This window comes from Mycteria americana, chromosome 7 (assembly GCF_035582795.1).
Source record: "Mycteria americana isolate JAX WOST 10 ecotype Jacksonville Zoo and Gardens chromosome 7, USCA_MyAme_1.0, whole genome shotgun sequence".
In the NCBI taxonomy this organism is placed as follows: domain Eukaryota; kingdom Metazoa; phylum Chordata; class Aves; order Ciconiiformes; family Ciconiidae; genus Mycteria; species Mycteria americana.
The window spans coordinates 62654799-62669917 of record NC_134371.1 but is presented as its reverse complement, the minus strand read 5'-3'; the positions used below and the strand labels follow the sequence as shown (position 1 = coordinate 62669917).

General features: G+C 37.1%; 1 protein-coding gene across 1 annotated transcript in view; it reads left to right on the top strand.

The window, feature by feature from the left end:
- The window catches only part of FAF1 (Fas associated factor 1), a 179193-nt gene that overhangs the window by 16144 nt on the left and 147930 nt on the right, over positions 1-15119 (top strand). The window contains exon 2 of the mRNA XM_075508737.1: positions 2263-2331. Within this exon, the coding sequence (XP_075364852.1) occupies positions 2263-2331 (69 nt within the window). The remainder of the gene's footprint in view (positions 1-2262; positions 2332-15119) is intronic.

Below are 15119 nucleotides of genomic sequence, written 5' to 3'. Positions count from 1 at the left end.
GTATAGGCTAAGAGTGTGCATATGGACAGTTGCAAGTCAGCTGAGCTGCAGGCATGATACAGAAGAGGGAGCAACAACAATCGATATATGAGCCCTGAATTCTAGGTACCCTCTCCTCAACTTCATCTGCACAGCCCAGGGCTGAAAACAACACATGGTTGGTCAGGTTCTTATTGTAGGCTGGAACACAACTTAGTTCTTGGAAAGGTCATGCAGAGTTTGCAGGGCTGGTAAATGAGAAATAGTAACTCTTTATTTCTGTCATGACCAGATTTTTAAGTGTATTTCAGTTAACTGTAAACAGAAACTCAGACTGTCACTTCTGCAAAACTTCTTCTCAAAGTAAGACTGCTTTGCAGCAGAGCCGTTGACATCAATTTCAGTGGCAGGTTTATGGTAGTGTGAACCCTCCTGTGATTTCAGAAATGACAAGCTCAGGCCCTGCGCTCCTCAAGCTTACCTGGCGTAAGCATATATAACCTTCACATTTGCTAGGCAATGTGTTAAAGTTGTCTCATTTTTAACTTCAGAAATAACTGCAAGAAGTAATGGAAGAGAAGGCAAAGTGATGCTTCTGAAGAGCAAAACTGTATTTTAAAAAATTTTTTTAGCACTCCAGATGCAAAGTGGGTGAAATTCAGTATTAACACAACGTGCTGTGAGCAATGGAAGAAATTTTGTCTTGTTCCAGAGAGAATCAATCTGGCCATGAGAGCACTGTGGATCAATAGAAACTGCTGCCTCCCCTCTGCAGGCAAAAAATCTCTAAAATATCGTCTTGTGATCCTTGTGGTCCTCCAGACTGGTCCATTTTGGGTAGGCATACTGTACGCTTCATAAGCGTGGAATTCTTCAGTGTTGAATATGCGAAGAGAGAAATCTGGCCAAATTCAATTGGCCTTGAATTTCTCTGATTTCTTTTCTACTTTTTATTTCTTCATTGTTGTAAATTGGGAGAAAAGTCAGAGTATGGAAAATGTACGACCTGGTGGCTTTTTGTGTCTTGGGAGAAAAAAAGTGTCTGTTTCTGTGCCTAGCCTCCTTTTTCTCTTCTCACATAAAGGAAAAACATGACTATATATCTTTGGAATCAGGAAAACTGATCTGTTTGCTGCTGCTGTCTAACTCTGTATAGTTACTGTCAAAAGGTTGGGGTTTTTTAATGTAGTTTATATAAACTTTATATAAACTTTTAATATAACTGTGTGGTGGAGCAGAAGGAACATGATCATGTTTCAGATCTTGTAAAAGTCTGAACTCATCATGTGTGCTTGAATATAGAGCATAGCTTTGATTAGGATGAAAGATAAATTCCAGAAAGAAACTTAACTGTTTCCGTTTTTCCCCTCTGGTGAAATATATCTGATATCCTCCAATGTGAATGGTAGCAAATATGTGGCAGAATGAATAGCAATGCTCTGCTTGCTGAAGTTGAATAGTTGAAAAGGTATGGGTATCAAAAAAAGAAAGCAGGATGCTGCATCAAGGTTTTTGCTGAGTAGAGGTGCTCTCTTGTATTGGGAATTAAGCTCAATTTACAGTACCATTTTGTGGGATGTTATCACTACTTTAAAAATGCTATTGTATTAGATTTCTTGACCTAGGTAAAGCCAGAGTATAGGGCTAGAACAACATGCAAGCGTTTTGTCTGAAAGGAGAACATTGTAAATGTTTCATTATATAGTCTTCATTTTAAATAGTTTCACGAGGGGTGTTCATTTGTACATGCAGTAGTAAGTTGGCACTTTGATCAAAAATTAATACTTGCCACCTTCTTTTCCTCTTACACTGCACTGTGTAACACCCAGAGTGAGCAGGGGTATAAGATGATGGTGGAAGCAGTAGGGTTTATATATGTCTTTCTGGCTTTAGACAAAATATTTCAGCCATCTCAAACACTTTAAGTATTAAGTATTTTTGTGCTCCCTTTTAAGGTAGTATGAGTATTTCATAGTTCTGAATGTAGAATTCTCAAAACACCTTTATGGGACAGCACTAATGTCCTAATTTTACAAATAACTACTTTGTCTTGCTTCCCTAGGTGGCTTGCTCAAGGTTACACAAGAATCCTCTGGTGGAACAGGGAATTATATCCAAATGTTTGATGTTTAAAACTTGAAACCTGATTTCTGGATTACCTTCTCCTAACAGAAATGAAAGACCTATACCTTTCCTGTCATTCTGCTGAAATTAATGAAATTATAAGTATTAATACTTTGATCAATGCTTTTAATTCTGTTTACCACTTCTTTTTCTTTTTAGGCATGTACTGGTATTGAAAATATTGATGAAGCTATAACGTTGCTTGAACAAAATAACTGGGATTTAGTGGTAAGTATTCTAAGAAAATGACTTCATAGATCAACCTCATGTAACAGTGACGTGCCATCTTGCTGAGACAGCTATTATCTTTGTTTCAAATTTGGGTGTGTCTTTTATGGCTGGGGCAAACAAGTTAACGTGCAGACTGTTTCTGGTCTGTTAAAGCCTCATTGCCAAGTTAACGTGATATTGAGTTGTATATACCCTGGTATACTCTTGATTGTCTTCATGCCTTTTCTTTTCCTTTAAATCAATGTTTCATATTGTGTTTAGTTTCCTTTTTGGTTAATTGTATGCATAACTTTGTAGGTAGTATAATTAAGGGTAACATTTTTAGAAGACATCTTGTATATACACACAAGATTTTTGAGGATTTAGGTGCCTGTGGAAGAAACAGAAGGTAAAACAACTTCTTCAAACTTTCATATGCTTTTAGTTTAAAAATAAGATAGTTGCTCTTCTATTGTTAGTTGTTATGCAGAATTGAGTCAGAGATTAAGGCCATACCTTATTTAGATTTGGTGTTATCCAGACACAGTTAAACACAAACGAAAAAAACAACAAACAAACTAACCCTAAAAAAACCCTATCATCTGTTTTGTAACAAGGTTCGATATGCAGACAAATAGGAGGAAACCAATAAAACAAGCAAAACAGTCTTAGGTATTTTAGGACTCTGCATAGGATTATCAGAATAAAGAAACTATTAATCCATTTTCTTAAGATTTAAAAGTGTAAAATAGAACAAACTTAATTAAAAAGCAAGTGATCTTCCTTTAAACTGTAATACCTTTGATTTCCTCCTTTTTTTTTTTTTTCTTTTCTTTTCCAAATGAGTGCTCTTTGGACCAGTCCAAATTATCAGAAAATTATTAAAAAAAAAAAAAATTAGATTTTCCAAAATTTACTATAGATAGAGTTTCAACTGTCTGCCACATTGTGTTCCCAACATACTGTGTAGAGTGTTCTCTATGTTTTAATAATTACAAACTAAGTATCACAGAGGTTAGGGTGGGGTTTTAAACTGAGTTTGTTAGAATTAATATTGTGTTTCTTTTAAGGCACAAGGATTAAAATGACATGTAATATTGTAACCTATGCCAAACAAATGCTATGTACTCCGAACACTTGAAACTAAATGTTTAAAATGAATGTTGGCCAAAGTATACGAGTCTTTATTTTGCAACATGTCATGGTATAAGCAAGAATGAGACACCAACAAGCAAAAGGGAGCACGTATGGTCACTGTCTTCAAACAGAAAAACCCAAATGTATGTTGACAGAGTGGTATAGTTAAAAACATCTTTTGTCATAGTAGTTTGTTGTGACTTAGCATAGGCCATTTTGAAAATTACAGTGTTTATGGGAAGGCAAGGAATAGCCTTATGCATTCTGTTCAGGTTGTAAAGTTCTCAATACAATGCATTAAATCAGTCAGAAGTGGTTTTGGGGGATTTGTAAATTGTAAAGTATATGCTTTACAATAAATGCTCACAGGTGAGGTTGAACGGGAGAATTGCAATGAAAAATGGTAAGAACAACTAAAGGGATTTGTTTTGATTTTTTTTTTTTTCTTTTGAGACTCCAGAACAAGCAGAAAGGGAGAGTGAAGTATTTAAAGCTATGAGAATGGCTACGAGAATAGCTTTAAATACGTAATTTTATTAGTGATGATTAAATGATCTAGAAGTAGAATATAGTGGGAAAAGAAGTAATGACCCAAAAATGCAAGCTTAAAAAAAGGCATATGGAAAGTAAGAAAGGAAAGAAAATTAGGGATGTAAGAGGTACTTCAGGAAAGTACATAGTTCTTGAACCTAAACAGAAGATGAATGAGAGGAGTATCTATGAAAAGGAAATGGTAAGTTGTGGAAGAAAAAAAAATAAACTGGGGAGAGTAAAAGTGAAGATGATGCCCTAAGAGTCTGTTATTAGTAGGACAGTGGCTCCTTTTTAATAAAAGCAGCCTTCTTGTAAAAAAGGGAGTGAAAACCAAATCATGCTAATCTAACAGGGAGTTAGAAGCAGAAGAGTGAAGAAAGAGGACAGAAGACAAAAGAAATGTGTATGTAAGAAGAAAAGGAGTTGTGAGTTTGAGAGAGAATCAAACATCTCTTTGTTAGGCAAGGGATTTCAAAAGTCAAAACAGTACATGAAAAAAGGCTCATGACTTATGAGAGATGTAGCATTTTTTAATTTTAAAATTAAAAGTGTATGGTTCATGTGTGGTGGGGATTTTGTTGTGTTTTGGTTTTTGGTTGGTTGGTTTGTTTGTTTGGGTTGGTTTTTTTTTTTTTTTTTAATCCCTTTGATTCAGTAGTCAAGTACAGATTCAGTCCCATGAAACTGGGGAGGAGGGAAGGCTTTGTTTTGAACCAAAAGGTCTTGGAGTTTTTTAGCCGAGATGAAACATTAAAAAAATCCTTTTGCTTGGCACTAAATATTTAATTCAAAGCAGAACAAAGCATTTTTTGGGATTTGTAAGGAGAACAAAACTTGTATGATTTAGTTCAAAAATCATGAAGACAGTAATGAATTGGTGATGATTTTGGTAAGGGTTCCTCTATCATCCCTTGACCACCAATCTGTTCGGTAAACGGGAGGAATATCATCGCTGTCTTCTCTAATTTCACTTAGTTTTGTGTGTCTTATTCAGAGGCTTATTTCAAGTTCAAGTTTTTGATAAACATGACCTGAATTCATAGATGGGGGATGAGCACTTTTTATGACAAAAGTATCTTTGTTAAAAAAAAAAAAAAAAGAAATTAAACCCATTCTTCAAGTGATTTTACAGTTCTAAAGTAAAGAAGTAGTAGGAAAATAAAGAAGTAGTAGGTGTTCAGGGTTTGTTTTTTTGGGGGTGGTGGTGGTGTGGTTTTTTGGTTTTGTTTTTTAAAATGTGGAATCCTTTACTGCCATGATTTTTGGAAGTAAAATCACAAGCTCTGGATTTGATCAGGAAAGCTTCTGTGAGGCACCCAGGGTAATACGAAGTAGAAAGCTAAGCAAGTCCCATTAGGATGTGCTCAATCTAAGTTCAGGAGCACTTCTGCAGCATTAGAGAAAAAACCAAAAACATAAGTTAAGGAAGTTCTTGTCTCAGAACAGATGGCTTGCTTGCTCTTCGTTCAGGCTGTCTGTGTCTCAATTCCATTTTCCTGTTTGGGGAAAAAAGTCGTGCGCTATCAGAGGCTGTGCTAGGGACCCAGGCTGAAGGTTCCCTTGAGCACCTGTTGCTTCTTGAACTCTGTAAGACTCAATTCAAGGGCGTTGTTATTTCTCTGGGACTTCAGCCAAAACAACTAAGAGCAAGTAGTCCTGGTGAGTTGGAAAGCAGAAGGATCCCAAACCAGAAACAGAAGTACTTACCAACATAGGCTGACAGAGAAGTACGTCAGAATGCACAGAGACAGCAGAGGTTATACAGTTCACAAAACAAGTTTCTAATGTCATGCTACAACTACTATGGTTTTGTGTAAGCTTTTTTGAGGATTTCTTTGTTTGCAGTGATACAATATTCCTGCTGCTTATTTTCTCCATACTTTTTTCCGCTCCTTGTCTTGCTAATAGATTTTAGTATCAAGGATTAAAATGTCACCAATGTCTTTCCTGTTACTTCAGTGGGTGTTTGTATCTTGTATCTTTTGGACATTTGGTCTTACCTTGTAAACAAAGGCAAACCTGAGTGAAGTGTAAGGAACTGTTTTCTTGGTTTACTTTTTCTAGTAGCCACTTATGATTTTTATTAAGAATTCATCTGAATTCTTTTTTCTTTTCAGTTTAGAACTGAAACATCAGCTTCCTATATTTGAACTTCTAAAGATTACCCATGCCCATTAGAAGTCTTCATGTCTATTCCTCTATATGGGATACTTTAAGACAACATAAACTGCCAGTAATTTATCTTCAACTTGGAACTAAATAAATTGGATTTAAATGTCTCAGAGTTGTATATGTTTTACAGTGTTCAAATCATGTTTGTAGCTGTTTGAAGTGATACAGGAAACTGTCTTTCATAAATGTTTGGTTGCTAGGCTTTGTTCAAGTCTTTAAAATCAAATCGATCCTGAGAGTGCTGCTGAGGAATTCATATGCAATAACAGCGTATAAGTTGCTTGGTGGGATCAGGAAGTCTAATCTTGCCAATAATTAGTTCCCCGCTGTTGCATATGACTTGGCCTTTGTGGTGGTCTGCTGCATATATAGCAGCTTAGGGTTTTTTTCTGTATTAGAGCACTGTAGCCTAATTACTAGGCTTATTGCAGGCCAAGCAATGAAATATTACAGATGTTCTGTGAGATACAGAAGATCAACGTAGATAATATAATGATCTCTCCAGGCCTTCATCTTTATGAAACTGTTCTGCAATAAATGGATCCAGCAACTCGCTTAAGCCTGCCAGGATTGCTGATGTGTTCTTTCCTGTGTGTCATTTCTTTAGATCTATTAATGTACAATCATTTTTAACATCTGAGGAAGCAGAAGTTAGGAATTTGTCTGTTGTAAAATCTGATGGTTTCATAGCTTGCCCATTTAACTATGAACTTCTGTTTTGGCATTTGAAGGTAAGAATGACAGTATAAATGTATCGTAAACTTTGTGTAAAGACAATAAAACAAAGGTATGAAAAATCGCAACTATGTGTCTTTTGAAATGTTTCTGATGATGGTACAAATTTAAAGGAAATGACCCATTAATGTACTTCTTGACCCTATGCAACATGGACCTTCATATATATGAGGTTATTACATAGGAAATAGCTCTTTGCTCTGCTGATATCAAATGCTTGTATCTGCGCATAAAACTTGGTCTCCTGTACCTTTCACAGATTTAATGAAAAACTCAAAATCCTTCATATATAGCATGACCTTATGTTCTGTGCTGGTAATCAGAACAGGATTTTTGAATGAAAAGCAGGATTCACCATGCTTAATTTTCTACTCTTTCCAGTATGACCATTTCTGTTGTTATTCCTGTTCACTGGATTTAAAAATTATTTTTATTTCATGTCTTTTCCAATAGACATTGTAATGTAGGTACTGCTTAACATCACTTTAAGAAGAAAATAAATTTCATCAAAATAAAGGGGGGGTTATCCCATATTCACCTCACTGTAAATGTGTATAATGGTTATTAAAAAAAAATCTGTTTTTTATTTTCAAAATATATTCTTAAAATGACTTTTGTGCCTTCCTGCTATACTTGGTTTCGTTATTCTATATTCTGGTAGAGGCTCAAAGCACAGTATAACTTCAGTAAAACCAGCAGTTAGTGCACCTGGAAATGTGACAACTTGCTGTTCCTGTTGTACACAGCTTTCAAGAGTCGGCTGACAAAAAGCATTTCTATACCTTGGAAAGAGAAAACTGTATATTCTGAACATCTGTTTTTATAAAGCTTCAACTCTCAATTATAATTTTTTTTTTCTGAAGGGATAACTTACACAGAAGATTGGACAGGCTGGATCGATGGGCCAAGGCCAATTGTGTGAGGTTCAACAAGGCTCAGTGCAAGGTCCTGCACTTGGGTCACAACAACCCCATGCAACGCTACAGGCTTGGGGAAGAGTGGCTGGAAAGCTGCCTGGCAGAAAAGGACCTGGGGGTGTTGGTCAACAGCCGGCTGAACAGGAGCCAGCAGTGTGCCCAGGTGGCCAAGAAGGCCAATGGCATTCTGGCTTGTATCAGAAATAGTGTGGCCAGCAGGAGTAGGGAAGTGATCGTCCCCCTATACTGGGCACTGCTGAGGCCGCACCTTGAATACTGTGTTTGGTTTTGGGCCCCTTCCTATGAGAAGGACATTGAGGGGCTGGAGCGTGTCCAGAGAAGGGCAACAAAGCTGGTGAAGGGTCTGGAGCAGAAGTCTTATGAGGAGTGGCTGAGGGAACTGGGGTTGTTTAGCCTGGAGAAGCGGAGGCTGAGGGGAGACCTTATCGCTCTCTACAACTGCCTGAAAGGAGGTTGTAGGGAGGTGGGGGTCGGTCTCTTCTCCCAAGTAACAAGCAATGGGACAAGAGGAAATGGTCTCAAGTTGTGCCAGGGGAGGTTTAGATTGGATATTAGGAAAAATTTCTTCACTGAAAGGGTTGTCAAGCATTGGAACAGGCTGCCCAGGGAAGCGGTTGAGTCACCATCCCTGGAGGTATTTAAAAGATGTGTAGATGTGGTGCTTAGGGACATGGTTTAGTGGTGGACTTGGCGGTGCTGGGTTAACGGTTGGACTTGATGATCTTAAAGGTCTTTTCCAACCTAAAAGATTCTATGATTCTAACAGGAGGGGGGTTTGCATCTCTCTGTTAAAACCTCTTAAAAATAGTAATTATTGGTAAGACAGGATTTTTAAAAATATAAGTACCCATTTTGTTTATATATTTATATTTAATTCTATGTAATGTTGTCTTTTGGAAAGAAGGAAGTAAAAAAAACCCCAAAAAACTAATAAAACCAAAAAAACCCCCAAACCCCCAAAAAACTGAACTGAGAAAAATGAGCTAGGGCTTTACAGTTTTTCTATTTCTGTTGGAGGTGCCAGTTTAGATGGGATTCCTAGGCAGAAAATGGGCCATTGGCTCTTGACAGTTATCAACAATCCATTATTTGTATCTTTTATTGCTTTGTAACCATTAAGTTAATTCTTTTGTTATAACGTGTAGTGAATCTCAGTACAAGCTGGTAAAAACTAATACACTAATGGTGTCTTTTGTCTCTTTTTCTGACTGGTTTGCCCTGCGAAAGCTTTGATGTGGTATCTCTGTATGTTTTTTTTGATCGATTTGAATTAGTCTGCCTCCAGAAACTAGGTGATTAATTAAAGTTTGGCACAGGGCCATTTCTTTTCCTTAAATGTGGGACACTATTGTCATATGTTTAGCATCTCTCTTGTTTCATTCCAAGTGGGCTGTAATTCGGTGGCTGGAGAACCAGGACTACACATTATGGTGATCGTGTTCATCACGTTGGCCCCTTTTATCCTGTATTGTTGACCTACTGTTTTCTTTACTTCAGAGTTGCATACGGAATATGGCACACATTTGACAGCACTCACTATGGGACTAGTGGGAAGTTCATGATGTGCTCCTCTCATTAGAACTAGATCTGAGGGATTTTCACTGGTAGTGACACAGACTTGTCTGTGTATTAATAACATTCTCCCGGTGGTCAAATGAACAGTCACATCTGCCTGTGGGAACCAGAGGTTTGTATCCTTTTTTTTTTTTTTTAAAGGCGCTTTTAAAGTTTTATTTTAGACAGGTGTCCTCTTTTGAGTCTTGGTGTCCTGTCAAACATGTCATTGTCAGCTCAGTTAGTTTATGCTCGCTGTTACTGCACTGAGTAGCCTGGACAGCAATCAAAATCCTGCTGCCAGCAGAGCTAAGGAAGAAGGAAGCTCTGGGTTAGGTAATGACAAGTGGTGTTGGTGGATGGGCATCCTGCTGGTGCAGGCGTCCTGTGGGCACGGTGCCTGTTCTCCAGGAAACACAGGAGCTGCAGGTTTCTTGTGTGTCCAACCGCAGCATTAATTTCTTCTAGTAGGACACAAATTGTATGTGAACTTCTGTTTTACAAGGGACTACAGAAATCCCTTTTGGAAGTCTTTAATGTACTTTCTGTTAGATTAGGGATCCCTGCTCGCAAAAATAGTTTAATTTCTCATTCTTTGTATTTCCAGCTTTCTTGCAGCTCCGAAAGTGACATTTCTGTGTCTTTGAGTAAGCTCAGATGCGTGCTGTGTATTTTATGCAGCTGGGTGGTAGCAAAGAAGACTAGCTAATTCTTTAAAAGCTGTGATTATTAAATTCATTGGTTTTATTTACTTTTGAATGCCTTCACCTTGAGTAAAACAGATGTTTCCTTTTTGTATATTCTCTACATTGAAGACCATATGAAATGTGCAGATCTATAGGCAGTTGTAAGCGTGGTATGGCTTTCCATATAGCTGTATGCACATTCATCTATTAAAACAAACAAACAAACAAACCACAACAAAGCCAAACACTACCACTAATACACGTGGAGGAAATTAAGATTCTTTACTTGCAGAATGCAGAATAAGAGTGCTGCTTTGTCACCTCAGTAATGTGCTTCAAGGAAGGAAGATTACCTCTGCTGGCGGCAAGGTAGCCCAGTCTTCATGGTCCTACCAAATCCCAACTGCTTTCTTCTGAGACTTTTAATAATAGCAATAGTTGATACCTCAGGTGATGTAGGAAAGTGTTCAATATATTGCCACTGTGACAGTAATTTCACACGACTTCGAGAGCAGAGATTGCAAATGATCTGGTTGTGTCTCTGCATCAGTCTTGGTCTGTTGCCTGTAAGTGGTCTGTTAGACATCAGAAAGGGGTCACCAGAGCAACTAGAGTTTAAAATAAAACGGAGCCAAACCCTATAAAAATGTCATACACGCATTCTGACACATGCAAGCAAGGAAACAAACATACTAAAGGGAGAATAAAAGTAGCAAATGTCTAACTTGTGTGTTCTAAACTTTTGATTGTTTTGAATAAAACTATTATTTTATTACATAGGTTGGTCCCTTGGATTTTTTTTGCAAAAAACTTAGGTGGTCTTTGGATTTGTTTTCTTGTTTGGATGACCCTTTGCTCTTTCAAAAGAGGTTGAGAAACACTGCTTGGATCATGTTAACATTGCCATATCCTGTGATTTTTATAAGGAAACCCATGAAAGCTGTAATGAATGCTGTAGCTGCTGATATTGTGTAAATATCCAAGAATCTCAAGTTTCTCAATGTTCCCCTGCAAAGAAAGAGGCTGAGAAGGGGGCAGGTTCTGGCTTGTTTGGAGAGAAAGATTTGAAAACTGAAATTGTTTGTTTTCCTCATCTGTGGTCTGCTATCCCAAAGCTGTATTAGATTCCCATGAATCTTGCACAGGACTATTCAGGTACAAAAAAAGAACCCTCTCAAAATGCACTTTACCCCAACAAATAATAGCTAAATTGTGTACTAGACACAGAGGGACATTTGGTTTCTTCAGCTTATTTCTGTCTTTTGCTTTTTTGGTCCTAAGGCAGGTGAATGTGTAAGAAATACAAACTTTTCTTCCCCCACCCCTGAGCAAATTACTGTGTCTCCTTACCAGGGCAAAGCCTTGTCTGAGAAAGATTGTTTGGGAATTTGGTGAAAACAATTTTAATTTCTTTAAAATATTCCTCTGCAGAAACATGGTGCTTATTTCACGGAAAAAGTCTTGAAAGCCTCAGTGCTTGGGAATACTTGAGCTTTCATTGTGGAAAACTGGGGCTGTGCAGTGTCATTCTTGCCTCCTCTTTTCAAGGCACTGCTAAAATTCTAACATTATAAAATTATTATTTGTTTAGTAGGTGACTGACTGTATTTAGGGCTCATTTTGGTCTACCATGTTTAAATGGATTGAAGCCAAGGGATGTGCAGTTTACAACTTTATGGAAACCATGAATTAGGGTTAAATACGTGAATTATTTTGTCCTTCAATTTGAAGTTTGGGAGGATGAAAAAACTGGTAGCTCTCAAGGAGGTAGGGATTTTATTTTTATTTAAGGCAGTTAAGAGTCATGGCTTTAAAGGTGTTTTCTTTAGTGCTGTTTCGTATATGCTTTGCAGTTTTGTTGATTCATCGGAAGGGACTAATTCTCACATTGCTCACATTGAAGGAGGGTGTAATGGGGTAAATATTTTTTCCACAGGGTAAAACTGGTATAGCTTGGGCAAAAGTGTCTTCTAGATGAACACCCTTTTGTTCCTGTTAAACTGGAATAATTCTTCAGTATCTGTGAAGAAATCTGTATCTTCCACCCCTTCACAATTTTAGCAAATGTAATGGTTAATATAGCAGATAGTTTTCTAGACACTAAGGGGATTACGTTAACCTAAAATAGTTTATTTTGTTTCATAACTATTGATTTTAATTTTTCTAATAGAAAAAGCCTGCTTTATTCACTGGAGGATAACAAAGGGACTCTGATTATGTGTTTTATGGCTGTGTTTTGTAGACATGTGGCTGTGATGATGCATATGAAATTTTAATGTCTGGACAGAAAGACAGCTGAGTAGATTTTTAGGCAAAACTTTGCTCTCAGCATTGTAAAGTGATGTAAGCGGTGTGTCTCCTTTCCAAATAACAGATGGAATTTAGTTCCTAAAGAAATGAGCTCCTTTACTTAAGTTTTTCTTGCATAGCGATCAAACAAGCAATGGGACTAATAAACTTAGATTTCTGGTCATGGAAAAAGGCTCTTGTTTCTTGTAATAGAGAGTTTTTTGTGTTCTGAGAATAACCAAAAAGCGGCACCTGAGATCACAGTAGTGCCTAATAGTATTGTTGTAGCTATATGCGAGCATTACCCACCTGCCTTACATTTTACAAATGCTTATTTTCAGAGGCTCGTACCTCTGTATTGGCATTTTCTATGAAGATTGCTTAGCATTCATTTATCCTGAGACATTCAAACGTAGGAGCGAATTTCTAGACTATATTAATAGCGAAGTGGCTGGTAATGAGGTATCTAAAAGTAGTTTGTAGTATATTACTCTGTGACTAGTCGAACTGAAAATTGCATATGTCTTTTATAAATGTGTGTTTGACAAGTGATTAATCTGTCATGGGCTCATGCTGGGAATGTATGAGTAGGAGAAAAATGAAGTAAATTAAATAATTTGAGAACCAGCATCTGTGCCAATGCTGTGACTATTTTGCAAGTGAACCTTAATTGTGAAAGATTGCACCACAGAAGCCAGGAGTCATCTAGACCCATCAGGCTTTCAAAGCAGAGTATTTTAAAAATGGATTTACTTATAATACTGTTGAATATCGTAACAGTTCTGTCCTAGTTTTATTTAAATAAACTCTCCTTAGTTGGTCCTGGAAGACCTGGCTTGCTGCGGTACCAGCTGTAGCTGTAGCTAACCTATGCGGTAGCATAGGCTGTCGAGAGGTATAAGGAGAAATACTGTGAGACAAGTTGTATGTTACATACTTCGGAAATGGGCTTTCTGGTTTCCAAACTCTTAAGCGAAATCTTGCGTAATTATTCTTTTATTATCGATTAGTGATTAGGCAGTGTGCTGACTACGGCTAGGCTAATTTGAACACTGTCATATAAGGTGTTTCATGTTATTACACCTTTATAGTAAGGGGGCCTTAGCCTGCAGGCAGTACTTCTAGGGCTTTTTGAATTATCTTGTGTCCTGTGTCCTTGTGCCTCGTTCTATCTTTTTAGTACTTGCTAAGAGCTAGTATGTTACAGCGAAGAGTGATTTTATTTATTTATTTTTTAAGGCTGAACAAAAAGTATGTTGTCATGGGGTAGCTATCCCCAATCTGCACACTTTAGTGTTGTCATTCAAATTTACATAAAATAAATAGGAGGGGGTAGAAATGTGAGAACTGAGTACATAGGTATTTTTTTCAGGCATAACCTTTGTTTTATCTGACTCTCCTGCTGTCTAGCTTAATGTTTTAAGGAGTAACAAAGTATGTTTTGATATCAAGCATAAGCATTCCTTTCTGTTAAGTTAGAAGGTGAAGCAGTGTTTGTGTAATTAGTTGTGATGTTAATGACTAGGGCCAAGGTAACTATATATGTGTGTCAGAAAGTAGCAGTCACATCATGCTCTACTCTTCTGCCTTTCTATATGAATGAGTTTTGAGTGGATAATTCACAATAGATTGTTTTCCTTTATTCCTGCTGAAATAGAGTTTCAGCTCGGATAGATACCAATCCATAAGCTTCTTATAAATCTGTTCATGTTATTTATTTTCATTGCACTAGGAAAATACATCCAGTTATGAATTTATTATTGCGATTGCGCTTTGTTTGTGGAATTATGCAGTGACAATGTAAAATTAAAGAACTGTGCAAAATGTGGGGTTTTTCCCCAGGATGACAGAAGTATATCTAACTGTTGAAAGGCTTCCTAGTGCATTTCGGCATGTTGTAGGAACTACAGGAAAAAGTTTGCTGAAGCCACCAAAGAAGTAGGGAGAAATGGGAAACCACATCTAGAGTGCTAATTGTAAACTATTTCAACGCGTGCTCTCTTGCTGATGAAGTGAATCATCTGTATGAATATATTCATGTGGCATTTTTTGATGAAATGTTAATTTTTTGCTTTATTAGCAATTCTATTGTTTTGCAGCTTTTCATGAAGTATATTTGTTGTAAAGAAAGCAAGCTGAAATAAAGCAGAATGCATAGAAGACATTTCATTGTAGTTCAATTACAGCTTTTGGTTAAATTTTAACCACGATGGGGACAAATGTTGGCATTCTGTAAAAACTTTGTGGGTGTAACTTCACGTCTAGCACTTGGAAATACTTTGAGACTTGCAAAGCTGGGGAAGCACCAGCAAGTATAACACAAGCTACAGGAAAAAGCTGGCTCATTTCTTTGCCTTGAAAAGCCTGCCAAAGATAACAAAGGTAGAGAGGTTGCTTCTCTTACTACTGGGGCATAATTAGTAATTTTTTTGTTTCAATATTATTGCATTCATTTAAAAATCCAAACGGAATAATATTTTTCATAAATTAAAGTCATAGCAGTCCTTACTTGTTAAAGTAATGGTTTCAAAGTAGCTGTGTATGTAGGAAGGTGATAGTGTATCTTGTTTGTAGAAAGCCTCTGGTCTAAAATAACTGGTATTTCTGCAGAACGTTTTATGGAATTTCTTGTTTAGAATAGCACATCGCAGATTTGCCAGTAACAGGCAAGATATGATAGTTGCATAAAGCTGCACAGAAGCCATGTTCCTCTGCTTGGGAATCTCTTAATACAATCTGGATATCTTGGGGCAGAAAGAAG